We start from the raw sequence: 17,746 nt of genomic DNA on the forward strand, positions 1-17,746 counted from the left end.
CTAGGTTGTTCCTGCTGTTCTCCAGCCCCTGCTCAGCTTTGTCTCAACTCCCCACACCTGGAGACTCCCACCTGGGTTTCTCTTCAGCCATCTTTCCTCCTGTGTGGTGCCGATGCCCCATGCTACTTGGTTTTTCTCATTCACATCCCCACCTCCTGGCTTCCCTCTCTTGCCTCTCTGCCTCAGGCTTCTGGATGCAGCTGAGCTGTAATGAGCCAAAGTGAAACGTTCTACAACTGTATTGAGTTTCCCCTGGTGGTTCAGCTGGTAAAGAATCCACCTGCAATACAAGAGACCTGGGTTCGATCCCTGGGTTGGGAAGTTCCCCTGGAGAAGGGAATGGCAGCCCACTCCAGTATTCTGGCCTGGAGAATTCCATGGACAGAGGAGTCTGGTGGGCTACAGTCCATGGGGCGTCAAAGAGTCGGACAGGACTGACTAACCAACACAACTGTATTAGGTTTTCCAGAGAAACAGAACCAACAGGAGATACTCACACCTATATCTGTCTACCTAGGTCTATAAAATAAGGAATTGATTCATGTGATTGTGATCTGCAAGCTGTGTCTGTAAGCTGGAGATGCAGGAAAAGCCAGTGGGGTGGTTCCAGTCCCAGCCTGAAGGTCTGAGAACCTGGGGAGCTGATGATGTAAGTGTCCCAGTCCTGGAGGAGGCCAGTCTCTGAGCTCAAACAGGTAGAGAGTAAATCCTCTCTGCACATTTTTGTTCTATTCAGGCCTTCAACGGATTGAATGATGCCACCATTCCGGGAGGGGCATCCGCTTTACTCAGTGTACAGGTACAGATGCTAAATGCTCTCCTAGATGCACCAGGATAATATTTAGCCAGATGTCTGGGCACCCCATGGCCCAGTCAAGTTGACACAGAAAATCAGCCGTCACAACAACTGACCCGCCTCTTTGTCTCCTTCCACCCCGAGCAGCGCTTGTGGAGTAAGGAAGGCCGCGGGGGTCTGGAGGGATGAGCCTGTGTGCTGGCTGTCCTTACGTCCTCGGGGCTGCAGGTGCCACTCAGGCCGTTCCGGGGGTAATAGGCCCGCGGAGGCGCACAGCCGGGGGTGACCACGTTGGGATCTCAGCACCCGACTCACAGGGGGACGGGGCTCTCCACCCCATCGCGAAAGCCCACCCCACCTGGCGGGCCTGGAGCTGTGAATAAAACAGCAGGGGTGGCAGCTGAGGACAGAGACCCTGATGAGAATGACAGACGCACCTTCCCCACCAGTTTCTTTGCAAAGCTGCAGAGTCAGCCACGGATTTCATCCCCCGGGTTCTGCTCTCAGTGCATCAGCAGGTCACCTAGCTGCTGTGACGGAGGCCCCGGGCTCTCTCTTTCCTGCCCGGCCTTCCCTCCCCTCCGAGACCTCTTTATTGTAAATGGAGAGACCCTGCAGCGTGGCTAATATTCAAATCGTTGTTTAATTTGTAACAGCACACACCCCGGTCAGTAATGATATATTTGTGGGTTTATTTGCTTGGTATCTGTTCTCCCCACTAAACGGTTAATTTCTCAAGGTCAGGGTCCGTCCTTCCGACTTATGGTTAAAGGGCTGGGATGTGGGGCCGCCTGCCCCGCTGTTGGGTGCGCGGCTGTGGGCTGCATGCGCTTGCGCACTTGATCTCCTTCTCCTTCCCACAGTGGCCCACAGAGTAGGATTGCCTGTCCCCATATTACAGATGTGGAAACTGAGGCGATGAGAAGCCGGGGGTCCACAGCTCATCAGTGGTGACTCCCGGCCCAATTCACTCCACAGTCCAGCCCTGTTCACTTGGGGGCACTGGAAACAGTTAAGAATCTCGGGGCAGAAATGATGGAAGATGTTGACAGCTTTTACCTAAATCATGGTATATTGTGGTTGGCCCTGGGGTAGGAAGGACCCTGCCTCTTTTTCTGGGTTTTCTTTTGGTAAATTCATTACACGACAGGACTGGACTGTCTTCCAGCATCTAAACCACTCCAGGGGTTCCTACACCTTCCAAGAAACACAACCCCAGCGCAGAGTGCCCAAGCAAGAGGCTGGGGACGGATGGTGACCCTAGAGGGAGAAAGAGGTGCCTCCGCTCACCCGAAGTGTCACAGAGGAGAGAGAATGAGGGACCTGGGGGCAGCCTGTTTTGCCCCTGAGGTTGAGCAGCAAGCTGGAGGGCAGCACCCATGAGAGGAGGCCAGGGCGGAAAGTGGCCGGGAGCCTGGGGACTGTGGGGACCATGGCCGTACGACTGTCTTCAGCTGTCCCCCAGAGCTGGCTCCAGATCCAGGAGATGGACATGTCTATTATTTATGGGTTGAATCTGGCCAGAAAATTGGTGGCAAGGTGAGCAGGTTGAGGAGGCTGATGCCTAGGTAGGCTGGGCTGTTCAGGAGAGAGGGGGGTAAAGAGGTCCAGAGGAAGCGGGAAGTGGGGAGGTGGGCATCTGGGACGTGGTGGCCTGAGAGCAGAAAGTGAGTTAGGGTTTCAAAGGTGGAGCCTTTCTGGGGACAAGGACGGGGTGGCGGAGCAGGCAGCTGGGGGTGGTCCAGCTGTGTTGGGAAGCACAGTGCAAAATAGCCTTGAAGGAGAAGGTCCTTGGGGAAATGGTGGAAGGCCAGAAGTACCCAGGCTTTGCATACTGAAGCTGAAAAACATCTCCTGCCTTTAGCTATGCTCAGCGCCAAGATTTAACAACTAAACATTAAGGATGTGGCTTCAGAAAAAGGGTCATTGGGATAAACACATGGGTCATTTAGAATGCGCTGTCCTTGAAATATCTTTTACTGATTATGTCTTAACCCTGTACGTGCTCTGCTGGCCGTATACTCTAAGCTCTTTGTTCCTGCTTCTATAAAAAAGGCTCGACTGCAGAAATAAACTTGTCAGTCCTTGCGAGAGACTGTTCGAGTGTTGTTCTTTCAGGTTCGTTGTTTCCAAGTCCCGGGGAGAAAATCCCCAACAGGCTGCTCCCCAGGCTGATGGCCGGGCCTGCGCAGAGAGGCCAACAGTGAGGCTGAGCCGAGGCCCCAGGGTGTGACAGGAGGGGCGGGGTGACAGTCACAAGGCTGAGGGTGGGACAGGCAGATGAGGGAGCTGCAGGGATGCTGGGGTGCCACACTGGGGGGTGGCCACACACCACTCACCCTGACCCTTAGGTGTGGGAAGTGTTCCTAGGAGAGGCCTGGAGGGTGGGAGAAGGGATGGGCCTCAGCTGAGGAAAAGGCCGGTGAGGAGGAGATGGCGGGAAGGAGGAGGCCGCTGCAGAGGAAGGGCAGGGGACGGGGTCAGGGGATGGCCGTGGGAACCCAGGAGTGGAGCTGGATCATGGGAGGAGTCCAGGGGTCTGTGCAAGTGACTTGGGAGAGGGGAAACAACAGGTCCAGGGGAACAGCTGACCCCAGCGCTACAAAGAGCACAGTACTGACAACCCCTTGGGCAGGGGGGGAAGTCAGGGCACTTGGGCCTCTTGGGGTGCCCCACACCTGGACTGACCAGAGGGCAGGTGAATCTGTCTAGACGTGGAGAAATAAGAACAAATGGTTGTAGTTCAGTCACAGAGGGTGGCGAGGTATTTGGTTCATCTGATGGAAGGTTCCAGAAATGGAGAATGTTTAAGGTGAGGGATTTCAGCAGGAGAGTGCAAAAGGCAAGAGCTGCCCACAGACCCTCACAGCAGGCCTGCCAGGGGTATTGAGGAGCTTCTTCACCTGAGAACAGGAAGACAATGTAGCGTGACTCAAGGATTAAGAGGCAAAATGTGAGAAGTCCACACAGAGCTCAGACAGTGAAGTGCTGCCGCTCCATTTAAGGATGAGGACACACAGGCTGAGGTGGATGAGGCAGCACCCCGGCGACGGTCCCCACAGACAAGCCCCCCTCTGCAACGTGAGCCCTTCCTCCCTCAGGATTTCTGGCCTTGGCTTCCTCACTCTCCCACCGGCCAGGGTGGTCACAAGCATGCTTGGACTAGCACGCTTTGTGGCTGCAGATGCCCACCCAAGTTTACAGACAAGTGACACCCCCAAATCCAAGGCTCTGCAAGATGTGAGGCTCACCCCGGGGCAGTCCTCAGAGGAGGACGTCTTAGCCCTTCTGCCGACACAAAGCCTCAGGGCCGCGTCTGGGCTATTCAGCATGGTGAGCTCTGGGGGTTTTAGAAGCCAAATAAAAGGGGGCCAGAGTTGTGCAGATGAGGGACACACCGATGAGTCGTTGAGGCGAAGACCGAGGTGAGGCCCGTGATGCCAGTGTTGTTCTCCCTGTCAAGTGTAAGCTGCATTTGGAGCTGGGACATTTCATGCAGGCTTAGTGGGGGATGGAGAGCAGACCCACAAAGTCACTGTCATCCTTTCTTTGCAGGGCTGCTGCTGCTGCTGCTGCTAAGTCGCTTCAGTCGTGTCCGACTCTGTGCGACCCCATAGACGGCAGCCCACCAGGCTCCGCCGTCCCTGGGATTCTCCAGGCAAGAACACTGGAATGGGTTGCCATTTCCTTCTGCAACGCAGGGAAGTGAAAAGTGACAGTGAAGTTGCTCAGTCGCGACTCCATGGACTGCAGCCTACCAGGCTCCTCCATCCATGGGATTTTCCAGGCAAGAGTACTGGAGTGGGGTGCCATTTCCTTCTCCTTCTTTGCAGGGAGCATCCCTCAAACCCAGACAGGTGAGCAAATGTGGAGACAAGGGTCTGGGAGGGTCCAGGGAGCAGGACGGTCCCTTCTGGGGAATTCGCGTGTTCCTGGCATTAGGACAGATGACCAATACTTGTTGTTCAGTCGTTAAGTCGTGTCTGACGCTTTGCAACCCCATTGACTGCAGCACGCCAGGCCTCCTTGTCCCTCACTATCTCCCGGAATTTGCCCAAGTTCATGTCCCATGAGTTGGTGATGCTATCCAACCATCTTATTCTCTGCCGCCCTCTTCTCTTGACCTCAATCTTTCCCAGCATTAGGGTCTTTTCCAATGAGCTGGCTGTTCGAATCAGGTAGCCAAAGTATTGGAGCTTAAGCTTCAGCATCAGTACTAGACCAGTACTAGAAATGACCAAAGGTCTCAACTCATCTGCTTTGGTCCTGTTACGTGGGGGATGGCATGTTCTGGTAACTGAGGACAAGGACTTTCACAGGGTTCTCTAGGGGATTCGAAAATGAACTTTCGCTACTGCTGAATGATTGCTGATACTTGGAGAAGGCAGCTGTGATTAGAAACTAAGAGGTTTTTTTTTTTTTTTTTTTCTTTTTTGGCTATGCAGCTTGTAGGATTAGTTCCCTGACCAGGGCTTGAACCCCAGCCCTTGGCAGTGAGACTGCAGAATCCTAACCACTGGACCACCAGGAAAGTCCCAGAACTAAGAGTCTTTTAAGAACACACACGATGCTGAGCTGGCCTCCTCCTCTTCCATGAGGGATAGACCCTCTTTGGGCTGCATCTGAGTGTGACTGCCTCTCATGACGGACACGTGGGGGTTGGCTGTGGCCCCTGACACCTCACCACTGCCGCAGCCTCTGTGCTCTCTGCACTCTTCTCTGCCCCAGCTCCTCCCCCAGGCCATCTCCACATATTCCACGTGGACTCCCACCCACCTCACCTGCCTTCTCTATCCGCCACCAAACTGCTCATGCCAAGCTCACTCACCTTCTCCATGGTGCTAACCCCAATCATCTTTTGAGCCTGATTTTCCAAAAATCTCTGAGCAGCAGCCACCACTGAGTTAACTTTGGGAGAGGGGTGGAATTGATCCTTCATCTCTTAACTTTTAACTTGAAAAAACACATGCAGGCAATTTAAGAATTCAACCAGTACAGAAAGTATACAATTAACTTCCCCCCACCTGATTACAGTGCCTTTCTCCAGAGGCTAGCTCTTACAAATGCTAGGTTTTTGCAGACGTTTTTATGAACATAAAAATCATGTAGCTTCTTTTTCTCATCTTCTCAACTGGAGGTGTCCATATGCCCTGTTTTGCATTTGGCTTTTCACTTCATTCATTCTGAAGATCATATTTCACCCGTTTTGAACAGTCCCTCCTGCCCTTCTGAGAACCACACTGTTTTTTTCTCTACCTGGTAGGTGGCCCTTGGTCAGCAACTCCCTCAAGCTGACTTGTAAAGGTGGGAATTCCTCAAAGTTCACCCTTGGCCTTCTTTTCATTTAAACCGTCTCCCTACATCACCCCATCTACTCCCGAGGCTTTCACTGCCACTCAATATGTGGTGGGCTATGGTCTGTAGGGTCACAGAGACAAGCGACTTGGCACACACGCACGCATGCATGCAGACAACTCCCACTGGCACCTCCAGCTTGGCCCTTGCTTCTGAGTTCCCGGCTTACATGGAATCACCAAGTGAACACGATCAACATTAAACTCATGGTTTTTCCCCTTGACCTGACTCCTCCCACTCTCTCCCCATGCCTAAGCAACTCCCAAGTCCTGGAGATACTACTCCCTAACCAAATTCCTCTCTGCTCTGTTGGCTATCCAAGCTCTCCCCTGGAGGCTGTGCCAGCCTCCTGCCTCGTTTCCTGATCCACAGTCCTGTGATGTGGAACATACAAATCTGCTTACATTTATGTTCCTGTTGAAAACCCGGCAGCACTTCCTGTTGCTTTGAGGATCAGTTTCAAAATCCTCAGCCTGTCCTGGAAGGCCTGGAAAGATGGGCCAACCCACCTCTCTGCCAACCCTGGCTTCCCCAGTGCTTAGCCCTGGAAACTGCTGGAAACCAGCTCCTCCTTGTCCTGCACCTGCAGTTTGATTCCACCTGGAAGGCTTCCCAGTCCTGGCACCAGCCAGAACCCCAGCTTACCTCTGTAATACTGAGTCTTTTTTTTCCTTTGAGACCCTAGCATTCTCACGGCTGGGACGGTGACTGTCTTGCTTATTCCTGTGACCTCAGGGCCTAGCAGAGCCTGGCAGGTAGATGCTCACTGGGTGAATGAAGACACAAATGCCACGCTTGTGCCTATCTCCACCCCCTGCACACTGTGGCCCTTTGCCTGGGCACCATGCTTTCTGGTGTCTGTATAATACCGTGGTTGAGAACTTGGGCTCTGGTGCCAGAATGCCTGGGGTTTGAACTCAGGCTCTGCCAACTAACTAGCTGTGTGACCTTGGATAAAGCATTGAGGATCTCTGTGCTTTGGTTTTCTCGTTTGTGTTGTTGTTCAGTCGCCAAGTCGTGTCCGCCTCTCTGTGACCCCATGGACTGCCGCACACCAGGCTTCCCTGTGCTTCACTATCTCCTAGAGTTTGCTCAAATTCATGTCCCTTGAGTCGGTGATGCTCTTCAACCATCTCATCCTCTCTTGCCCTCTACTCCTAGGCACTAATAATAGTGTGTGATTCAGAGGGTTAAATAAAATAATACCTAAATCATTGATTACAGGAAAAAAACCATCAAGTGCTTTGCACTGAATCCAGTGCGCTTCTCCTCCCTTTCATTCCCAGCCTCTGGTAAGCCAGCTTTCCCCTCAGTCACTATGTGCCGCTCCAGCTGTCTCTCTAGCTGCCTTAAGGCTTCTGAGAACAGGCATCCTGACTGCTGCCTGCTGCTCCCCAGGCCCCTGGGAAAAGTGGACTCAACACTTGCTGCACTGAACAGAGGTTAAGGCTCCAAGTGGCTAGGGAAGCTGGCCTGGACTCCCTTTTCCAGGGGAATCACAAGAACAGAAGTGAAAGCTGACTTATTCGATTTCCTGTTTTAGAATTTGAAGAAGCTCACCTCCAGAAACTTGAGGTTTTATCTTGATATCCCACAGTTAAACCTAAGATGGTTATAAAACATTGTGAGAATTGCCATAGTGAGGAACAAAGGGTGAAACCCTAGGATGGAACTTATTAATGAAATGAATAAAAGTTTTAAATAGTGATTTAACAAAATATACAAATTGGAAAGCTTTCTATTTTACATGTTTCTTTTTTTTTTTTTTTCCCAGAAAACTAGGCTCTAGATCATGACATCATTTCCCTTTCAAACTGAAAAATACTAATTAATGCTCGGAGTTTGAATCTAAGCCAGGTGTCTGACACTTGGAGGCCTGTGAATCTTGGGGTCTATCTGTGTCTCTCACCACAGCCCTTCCAGGTAGGTGCTGGGTTCATGTGGTTTGAATGCTGAAATCCCTTTGGAGGCCCCTGTGCAAGTTATTTTTGTTCAAAGTGTAAAATGAAATCTCTCAGGAATGCCCCCAATGACATCACAGGAAATTTTGAATTTGAATCAAATGAGAAGGTGGTTATTTCCAAGAAATCCGTTAATACTTAACACGTCTCTGAATACCTGAAGGCCAAGAGATAGATAGAGGAGAAATCCATCTAGAAAACCTCCCACTTTCTACCCTAGTGGTGGGGACAAAATCACTTCTGTAACCGAGGGCTGTGTGCTACCTGCTAAAACAGACTGTATCCAACTCAGCGGGTTCTATCCAAGCCATTTATTTGAAACGCCAACTATATGTAGGATAAAGTCAGTGTTACATGCTTGTCAGTAACAGTAGAAAAATAGAACCAGTGAAAACCTCTGTACAACCGTAATGGTACTCAAAAGAGAAATGGATCGATCGTTTTACAATGCTTCCCACAGACGAGTTCAAGTTCGGAGGTACCTAAATAAAAATACTATGTATTTCTTTAAAAAACACTATGTACAGTCGAAGCGTAAACAAGTTTTACAAAGTACTGGTTATGCAGGTTGTAGAAAACACTTGCATAGGACATGAAATCAGTTTTAAGAAAAATTTCTGAGCCTTTAGCATTGAAGGCACTTGACTTTATACCAGTAACAGCACAACCACAAGAAATGCAGTGTTGTAGAAGACACCACCTCTCTCAAGTGCAGACGTGGCGCATCAACAGCAAGTGGAGTTCAGGCATCTCCCTCTCAGCCACCCCCCCAAGAGCGAGGTTCCGTCCCACCTGCCCGTGGAACCCACACAGTCACGTGCAGGTACACCACGAAGCTTCCAGAGCTCCTCTCAGCTCTTAAGACAGAACCCACGTAAACACGCAAACACAAGAGGTCATTTTCAAGATACACACTTGCGAGTCATCTTTCTACAGAAATGGCCACAGCATTATAATATTCAGAATATGGAAGATTGATTCATGGTCTGAGGGTTTTCTAGAGGAAAAAACAAAATCAGACTTGCCAATACAATTACATAACAGCTATTGCAATCAATAGGACAAAGAAACAACTTAACATTTCATAGAACATTGTTTATATAATAGTGTTAATGGAAAAACAGCACGATACCCTTTAGTGTGTGACATTAACTCTTTTAGTAAGGTTATCTGTAAAAAGGTTTGAAAGTAAACTCCTTAGTAGACAAAGTAAACAACTGCAGAACGGGGAGTAGCACCCATCACTGCTGCTTTAATACTAACTTTCAACAGTAAGTTAAAGGTCAACCAAATAATTAAAAATAAAAAGTCGAACATTTCCCTTTGAGTTCAGTCCTAAGATAAAAACATAAATGCTTTAGAATTGCAAACAAGTATAAGTGTTTCACGAAACTTATTTTCCCTAAAAGGTAGATTTAAACATGAAAATACATATTTTGCCAAGTCGTTACTGAGACTTCCAGAGACCGACACACGGGGAGGGGTCAGCTTTGTGCCCCTGCTGAGGCCGTATGTGCTGGTTTCCCTCCATCAATGGACAAGTGCTGTCCACTGCTACTCAAGTTTGAAGAACAAATCCAAAGAAAACCCAATGAACAACATTTTTTTTTTTTAAGGAAGCATAAACAAGAATTAGGTAAAGTTTCACAGAGAGTTCAACAATAACAAAAAAACTCAAATAAAAAGAAGTCATTTAAAATCCTTAAAATCTACCTGGTTACCGAAATGTCAGGAGAGCTTAGGTCTAGGGATGTGCCTAGAAAAAGCTACAGGGGCACTGAGAAAGGTTATGCATGGTACATGGACAAGGCAAATGATTATTTTTTCACGAGTAAGTTTTGCCTTTCTTGCTGCTATCTTTCCCCTTAGGAGTCATACCTATGACTCTGAACTGAAATTATTAATCAAGATCACAGAATTAAAACAAAAATTCAAGAACAAGACCAACAGCATCTTGAAGAAACGTGGATCCTCTGCTTCCGCTCCAGGATCTAACTGGCATTCGCCAACCTCAACATGGTGGGCACCAAAAGTGGCGATTGTCTAATGGCCTGATTGTCCACGGCCTCAAGAGGAGATCTGGTGTGTTGAGATTTGGTTTTCATGAAGTTTCTACACCGAGTAAAACACTAGGTCCTAGGGCCTAAGTTTCATATTATACACATTAATTTCTCAGAGCAATCTTACTCAGACTTCACATTTATCTTAGTACAGCACTGAAAGATTTTAATGCTTATGAAGCATTAAAAAAGATTGAAGAGATGGGATCAAAAGCCAGAGGCACATAGCTATTCAACCTACCCTACTGACCATACTTCACGAGACACATTAAAAATCCATTAACCCTACCCTAACACAAAACCCACATCTGTTCACCTTCTGCAAGTCACAGCAGTCCACAATCCCACAGCACGTTTCTCTCTATACACAGTTCAGCCAGGTATGCTACCAAATTATTAAAGACAAACTTCATAAATTAAATAAAACTACAAACAGTGGGTCACTTCTTTTATATTTTGGGGACTTGAAAGAATATTTAATAAATTTTCAGAAATACACCATGTGGGGCATCAATAGCTCTTATGTCTTTAAAAAAAAAAAACAGGTTGGAGATCAGAAAGACTTCCCCACCAACTATATCTACTCACTCTTAACTGCAGTACCAGCACAGCACAGTCTGAATTCAGAAGAGAAGTTTAAAACTGTATCAAGAGAATTCATGTCAACACATGTACATAAATACACCTTAAGGAATGTGATGGAATGAATATTTTTTGTTTCTGAGGAGAGACAGACCGAGATTAGTTTCAATAGACACTGTCATCTTATTACAAAAGGTGAAACCTCCTAAAAATGAGAACAGAGTCCTGAAGTTTTTCATCTTAAAAAAAAAAAAAAAAAAAAAAAGGAGCCTCAGAGGCGATGATATGCAGCCAACCTCGCAGCAGCCTGGTGCTGACTCTGGGAGACCCAGGGCTTGGGTGCAGTGTGGCCAACATGGACGGATGCATGGGCAGCAGCTAACTAGCCAGGCAGCAGAGCGAGTGGCAGCGGTTTGCCGGTGTAGACAGATCAACTGACGTGTTCCCATCTTTGAGACTCTCTACTGTTAGGATTTTTTAAAATGTCAGATTATTCCTGAGTGTATATCCACAGGGTAAAGTAGGAAGAGACTGTAAGAGAAACTACAGTTTTGGGAAAAATCAGAGTTGTTGACATCCAATAGAAACCTATTTACTTAAAAGTGCATGTAATTCATTTATATGGTAGCTTGTAAAGGCTCCCTAGCCCTGCATAGTTTTAGAGTGAGTGTGAGTGATTCAGAGTTGTATATATGTATATATACATACACAGAGAGGAGGCTCCCGAACATCCCTCAAGTGAGGGAGTGCTCAGAAAAGTCTCTTTTAATCTAAGTGCTACGGCTGTGTGTGTGTTATGTGTAAAAATACAAAGTGAATGCTCAAATAATGTTGAAGTGATTTAAAAACTCAAATGCTAATATATTTACATTGGAGAGTAAGAAAAAAACAGTCCTTAGCTCACACATTGCCCTTCTAAGGGAAAGGATCTTAAAAGATCCCATGTGCTCAGTGGTTCAGTAAAATCCCAAACCAGCGTCCCCAGTGGAGTTCAAGTAGGACATGTAGTGTTTCACTGGAAAAAAAATGGTTTTTCTTTTTTGGTGACAAAGCATTATGCATTATACAGTAACTTTTTAAAGGACACCAAAATTCTGACACACTTTGAAAACCACTTAAAACATCTACTTACAAACAACAAATGACATCCGTAAGACTGAAGCCCTTTTGTTTTTTTTCCCCCCACAAGAGAGCAGGACAACTGAAGGCAGCAAGCAGTCACTCCCCACTCAGCTGCTGAGTCGATGCCCAGAAGCAGTGATCCCGTAGTGCAAGCTTAAGTTACTAATTCCACTGCTTTAGGATTCCAAGAAAGCTGATCTCTTTCAAACCTCATCTAGTGAAACTCTAATCCACATGACCAGAACCTGCAGTGATTCTAACAGAGTCTGTACTGTGGATAAAACAACAAGCTTTTGCCTGGATGCAGAAGGCTTTTCTCCTTCTTGTTCTTTCCTGAACCAGGAAAACTTCAGGATTCCTGATTGGACTCCTGCTGGAGGAATGCAGACCAGCTCCCAGGACTTATTTAAACAGGATGACATAAGATTTATGAAGACTGAGCAGGAAGGTTTCTGAACTGAAACAACTACGGAAAAGAGAGGAGCATTTTGATGTGCTGTTCTTTGGAATTTCTATAATTAAAAAATAAACACAGAACTATTTCATAAGAAAATACATCTTAGTGTGCAATCCAATGCACGTGGAAATAGGTAGATGAAAGGTAAAATGCAAAAAAGTATGAAAATACAGTCCTTTAAATGTGGCAATAAAGTTTAACATACTGATATAAAACCAATACAGATAAAACAAAGGTATAAGTGCAAAAAAATTCCATTGTTTGTAAAGAGAGGGGAAAAAAAAAGTGCCAGCTTGTTTGTTCTTAAAAATGCTTCCCCACACAATTGTTCAAACACAAAACAGACAGCAGATGCAGCATTCAAAATAACCCTCTTAGCATGCCATGTCTAATAAACATGTATATACAAAAACTAGAATAAAATAACGTGAAACTGAGTTATCAGCTGGCATCAATAAACTGGTCTCTAAGTTGTTGGGTTACATCATAAAATGGGATGTTTCACATCTCAGGCACGGACGACTTGGAGGTTGCTCTCAAAGGGCAGACTTTTTGTAGAGGAAGTCTGGCTTGCTCGGGGACCTCCTTCCTCTGCTGATTGAATCTTCCCTTTCCAAATCTGTATTTCGCTGAGCTCCATGGCCCAGGGACTCATCTGCCAGTCTTCTGCCGGATCTCTCTTCTGGAGCTTCAGAGCTACATGCAGAATGTGAAGGTCTGTTAGGAGTCAGCCCAAAAGTCAAGTCAGTTTCCACTGCTGCTCGCCCCCTGACATGGGCTGAACCACTGCCGGCATTTTCTGGGGCTGCCAAGGGAAAATCTGGCCGCTGGGGAGGCTGCTCAACAACGTCGAGGTGTATTGGCTCACTCTTCTGTCTGTGTGGATGCCCGTCGGGGGGAAGTGGATATTCTTTCCTAGTTTCTTCCTGCTTTTTAGGCGAGGTCTGGCCTGGTAGGTAGGCTGACTTTAAGCCAGTTGGTGATGCCTTATTGTGGCTATACAAATCGGGACCAAAATATCCACCTTGTGAAGGGGAGGGGGTACGTCTGCCAGGGGCAGGAGTAGATGGTCTGCAAGCAGCATTTGAGAAGTCATAGAAATCCGGATATTCCTGCTGATTTTCTCGAGCATCTGTTTTTTGCTCTACTGTGTGTTTCTTTCGAGATGTGTGTGTATGCCTCTGTGGAATACATGATAGATGCTGGGGAGGCCCTGGTCCTACTTCAGAAACTGCCTGGCTTAATTCTGTGTCCACAGCAAGTTCTGGAAGCCTCCTGTCCTTGAGTGACAGCGTGGATACACCCATGGCAATATCTGGCATTAGATCGTTTAGCACAGGTTGTGTGCACTGCAAACAGAAACAAAACAGGGGGAAGGTTAAAAAGAAAAAGCCCTGTGACTCCCTCTTTTTCAAATGATGTTCACTGATTTTGTTTCCTCATTAAAAAAATATATGCTTAATTTTAAGAATAATAAAAATATAGAAAACTATAAGGCAAAAAACCCCCACAAAACCCCAAACCTTCCGGACTGAGATAACCACTGTTATTAACATTTTGAAGCAGTTCTCGCACCTTTTTATTTTGCACATATATTAATTTTCATAAAATTTAGTGCATATATAATACTGTCACTAAATTTTGAGATTTCTATTTAAATTACTGGATACTATTCCACTGTATTGATGAGGCATGACCGCTTAACTATTCTTCCACTGTGAGACCTTAAGGCAGTTTCCAGTTTTTCATTGTTATAATCGGGAGTGCAAGGAACATACAGATAAATTACCTTCAAAGGGAGTTTTATTTAATTTAATTATAAAGTAGTAGAACTTTTGTAACTGTGGCACTGAGGGCCAGGCCGATAAGATGGAAATTGGGTTTATCCAACACTATTAACCTCTGTTATTTCTTCTTTTTTGAGGGGTTGGAGTGGATAGCAGGGAGAACAGGCAGAAGGGTAAAAGGTGAGGAAGGACCATAATTTGACTCAAGCTAGTCCAGTCATCTTTCAGTGAAGACTCCCTGAACTAATATATGTATCTTTTATCTCTTATGTTGAATGCTGATAATGTATGACTAAGCAGGAAGACTTAAAAATCAATACTGTTTTTTTTCAAATGTATTATATACAACAGAAATTCAACCTTCAATGCAGTGCAAGATCAAGCAAGGAAGTCTTGCTTAATTTACTAGCAACTAGCGCTGGCAACTGTGATTTCCAATGAAATGAGTGCTCTGATCAAACAGCTTGCTAGAGGCAGAGACACTCATGAGGGTTAATATTCTGCCTATTTTATGAATGGAGAGTCTCCTGCCACACTGTTCCTGATGGTATGCTCAGCTACAAGTAGCTTCCCCTTCCGGCCCCACCAAAGCCTTTGGGAGAATAGCAGACTCTACAGAATAGAGGCCAAGAACAGACTCTAGACATGTGCTTGAAGAGTGCACTATGAAACCAGTAACAACATCACCTGTGTTGCCCAGTAACTTCACCCTGTCCAGACACCTGCACACGAACATAAGGGAAGGCACTCGCTTCTTCCCACCATACACATCTTGTCTCTTTTCTCTGGACTTTCTCATCCACCTACACTCTCTTTTTCTCTCCAACTTCCACACTCCTTAAGTCTATGCTTTCAGCTTGTCAGTAACACTCTGTGCACTCCTGAGTCCCAGGTAGGGGTCCTGGGGCCTAGGAAATTGCTTTTAACATTCCAGAGACTTTTAACTTTAGGTAAATCACTGAAGTGCGAACTTACCACTTGTTTTTCAGATGCTATTGTTGCTGAGGCGGCGGCGGCGGCGGCCACCGTCTGTCTCCCCAGTCCTGTGGTGTTGGTACAATCAGGGGCCGCTGCTTTCACACCTGGCAAGTAGACTGGAGGGGGGCCAGCTTTAGGGGCTGTTCTGGAGTGAAACAGTGAGTGATTACAGGGATAAGAAAACGAACGTGAAGGATGCTGACTGGGAGGTCTTTGCTTCCAGCCTGCTTTGAGCTGGTTATGGATTGGGGTCGCTGGCGGGTGGTAGGGAGGCGGTGGAGGGGGTAAGGGTGGATGGAAGGCCACGAAAGAGTCCAGATCTGTAAACATGGTTTCTGCAGTGGGGGTGCTGTTGACTCGACATCTCCCAGACTGTCTCATTGTCAAGAGTGGACTTTCATCTCCAAATCGTTCATCAGGAAAGAATTTGTGAGGATTCTAAGAAAGAATGGAGGGGGAAAAAGTTAAGATATTTGTTAGCAGATTTCCTGGACAGAAATTTACAAGCTGAGAGAGTTAAAAGAGTACCTAAGAAAACCACATTCAGTAAAAAGCACAACATATTTTTCTAGGCTTGAAGCTCAAGGAAAAATTACCTTAAAAACGGTGTAAAACAGTAGAGTGCAGCCTCCGTAGCTTAAAGTACAGCTATCAAGGAGCGCTGCTTAGCTGAATGCCCCAGAAAGCAGGTCAGTAATCTCTTGCAAATTATGTGACGATAAAAAACAGGAAATAAAACCTAATTCAAATATCTTTCCTAAGAAAATAAAATTACCATTAAAAACCAAAAGAAAAAAAGGCATATAAGTGAAGATCCTCCTAGAACTTTCTGATAAAACATCTGTATGCATTCAGTCTGAAATAAAAACTATAAAATACTATTATGTAGAAATAAGTTTGATTAATATTTTGATAAACATGGGGATACTTAAATTATACAACTTACACATTTAAGAGACCAAATTAAGATACAATTTAGAATGGCACAGAGAACAGAAATGAACAGAAAACAAGACTATTGTAGGGATGGAAACTACAGTAAAAATTGAAAATCAAGAACCTAAAAATGGTCTGCTCCTTGCCTAGGGCTACCATACCACGTTCCCCTTTGAAAACTCAGGCTAAAATGGTTTGCAGTCAGTGGCATGAAAACAATGCAATCACTTGACCAGATGAAATTAAATTTTATTTTAGTCTCTGCTTTAGTTGTGAAGATTACACATTTTATACAAAAATACTACTATTTTTTGTACTAAATAATTACTAGAATTGGGTTTCTTCCTGCTAGTAAAAAAAAAAAAAGCACTCTACTCCTTCTTTGATTCTCATGCTTATGTGGTTTGAACTATCGTGCAAAAAAACTTCTTGTAAAAGGGAGGAGAGAGGAGGAAAGCGGGGGCATCTGGAAGGTCTGTTAAGGATGTAGTAGGTCACAACCTGAAATCTAATGACCAAACCAGGGAGAGAAGAGCAGCAGAATGTTCTCTCTTTATCTTTCTCACTCTGTTGGGTGTACACACCATGAGCTTTTAGGGGCCACCATTTATGTGCTTATTATGTGCAAGAGACACAGCTGCTTTACATACAGCCACTCTTACCTTCACAATTCACTTTACAGGTAAAGAAACTGATGCTCAGACAGGTTATATAACTCTCTCTAAGTTAACTAACTGGTAAGCAGCACTGCAGGATATAAAACCAGTTCTCACTCCAGAGCCTGTGCCCTATCCACTGTACCATACTGCCTCTCACTGAGGGCTTTCAGGTCACCCAAGACACCAGGGACAGTTGAAAAAGCACGTACAAAAGAAAAGGACATGCTATGAGGGCTCCCTGGGATGTCTGAAAATACTGTCTGAGTTACAGTCAAGGCTCCTTCTATTTTATTTTTTTCAGGTACAAAGCTGACTATCTAGACTTAGAAATCACAAACCGCAAATTTCAAAATATGACAAATAACACCAACGTCGCAAAATCCAAAAGAATACCACAATATTTTCATTATTAATAACAGCTGACAATCTAACTCAAGATTCCCTGTTTTAGGTAGTGGAGGGCTGCTTCCCACCTGCAAGAGTTCTGCTGCAGCATCGGCAAGCCCGAACTCCCTTAACACGCGGATCTGAATTTCATAGCTGACCGTGGCGCCTTCCCCGCAGTTGAGCGCGTAGGCCCTCTGCACCTGCTCAGTGTGCCGCAGCTCCTGCAGGCGTCTGACCATGTCCTTCATGATGAGGAGGCGAGGAACTGCAAGAAGAGAGACAGTCTGTAGGCACAATGCCTGAGCTGCACAAGACCACCTACTGAGTGCAAAAAAAAAAAAAGGGGCATGTGTTTTGCATCCTCATAAATTTTTGATAGTATTTTAATTCCCAGGAAAGATAGTAATTTATACGCATCTAATTATTTTTTAGGGTTTTAAATTTCACAGTGCCCCAAAGGCTTTTAGTCATACCAAAGAGCCCCTCAACTGCATTATAAGTTCACAGCCTAAATACAATTTTACTTGCATATATTCTCTGCTGAATCTCAGGATATTTCAAAAGTCTTTTAAATATATTCACTCTTTTATTCAAATAATTTTTTGAGTCCTGACTATGCACCAGGGCTTCGACTCAGGTATTAGGGTGCACAGAACAAAAGACGTG

The 17,746-nt window shown here is 45.9% G+C and overlaps 1 protein-coding gene across 5 annotated transcripts in view; it reads right to left on the minus strand.

Annotated features, from left to right (window-relative positions):
* Positions 1–8,408: 8,408 nt before the first annotated feature.
* Positions 8,409–17,746, minus strand: part of BTBD7 (BTB domain containing 7) — a 91,091-nt gene continuing 81,753 nt past the window's right edge. For all 5 annotated transcript variants that reach the window (XM_055556616.1, XM_055556611.1, XM_055556612.1 and 2 more), the window contains 3 exons: positions 17,167–17,345; positions 15,096–15,536; positions 8,409–13,682 (listed from right to left, as the gene is read on the minus strand). In XM_055556616.1, the coding sequence (XP_055412591.1) occupies positions 12,870–13,682; positions 15,096–15,536; positions 17,167–17,345 (1,433 nt within the window). In that variant the 3' untranslated portion in view covers positions 8,409–12,869. The remainder of the gene's footprint in view (positions 13,683–15,095; positions 15,537–17,166; positions 17,346–17,746) is intronic.

The sequence above is a fragment of the Bubalus kerabau genome, chromosome 19, assembly GCF_029407905.1.
Source record: "Bubalus kerabau isolate K-KA32 ecotype Philippines breed swamp buffalo chromosome 19, PCC_UOA_SB_1v2, whole genome shotgun sequence".
Taxonomy (NCBI): domain Eukaryota; kingdom Metazoa; phylum Chordata; class Mammalia; order Artiodactyla; family Bovidae; genus Bubalus; species Bubalus kerabau.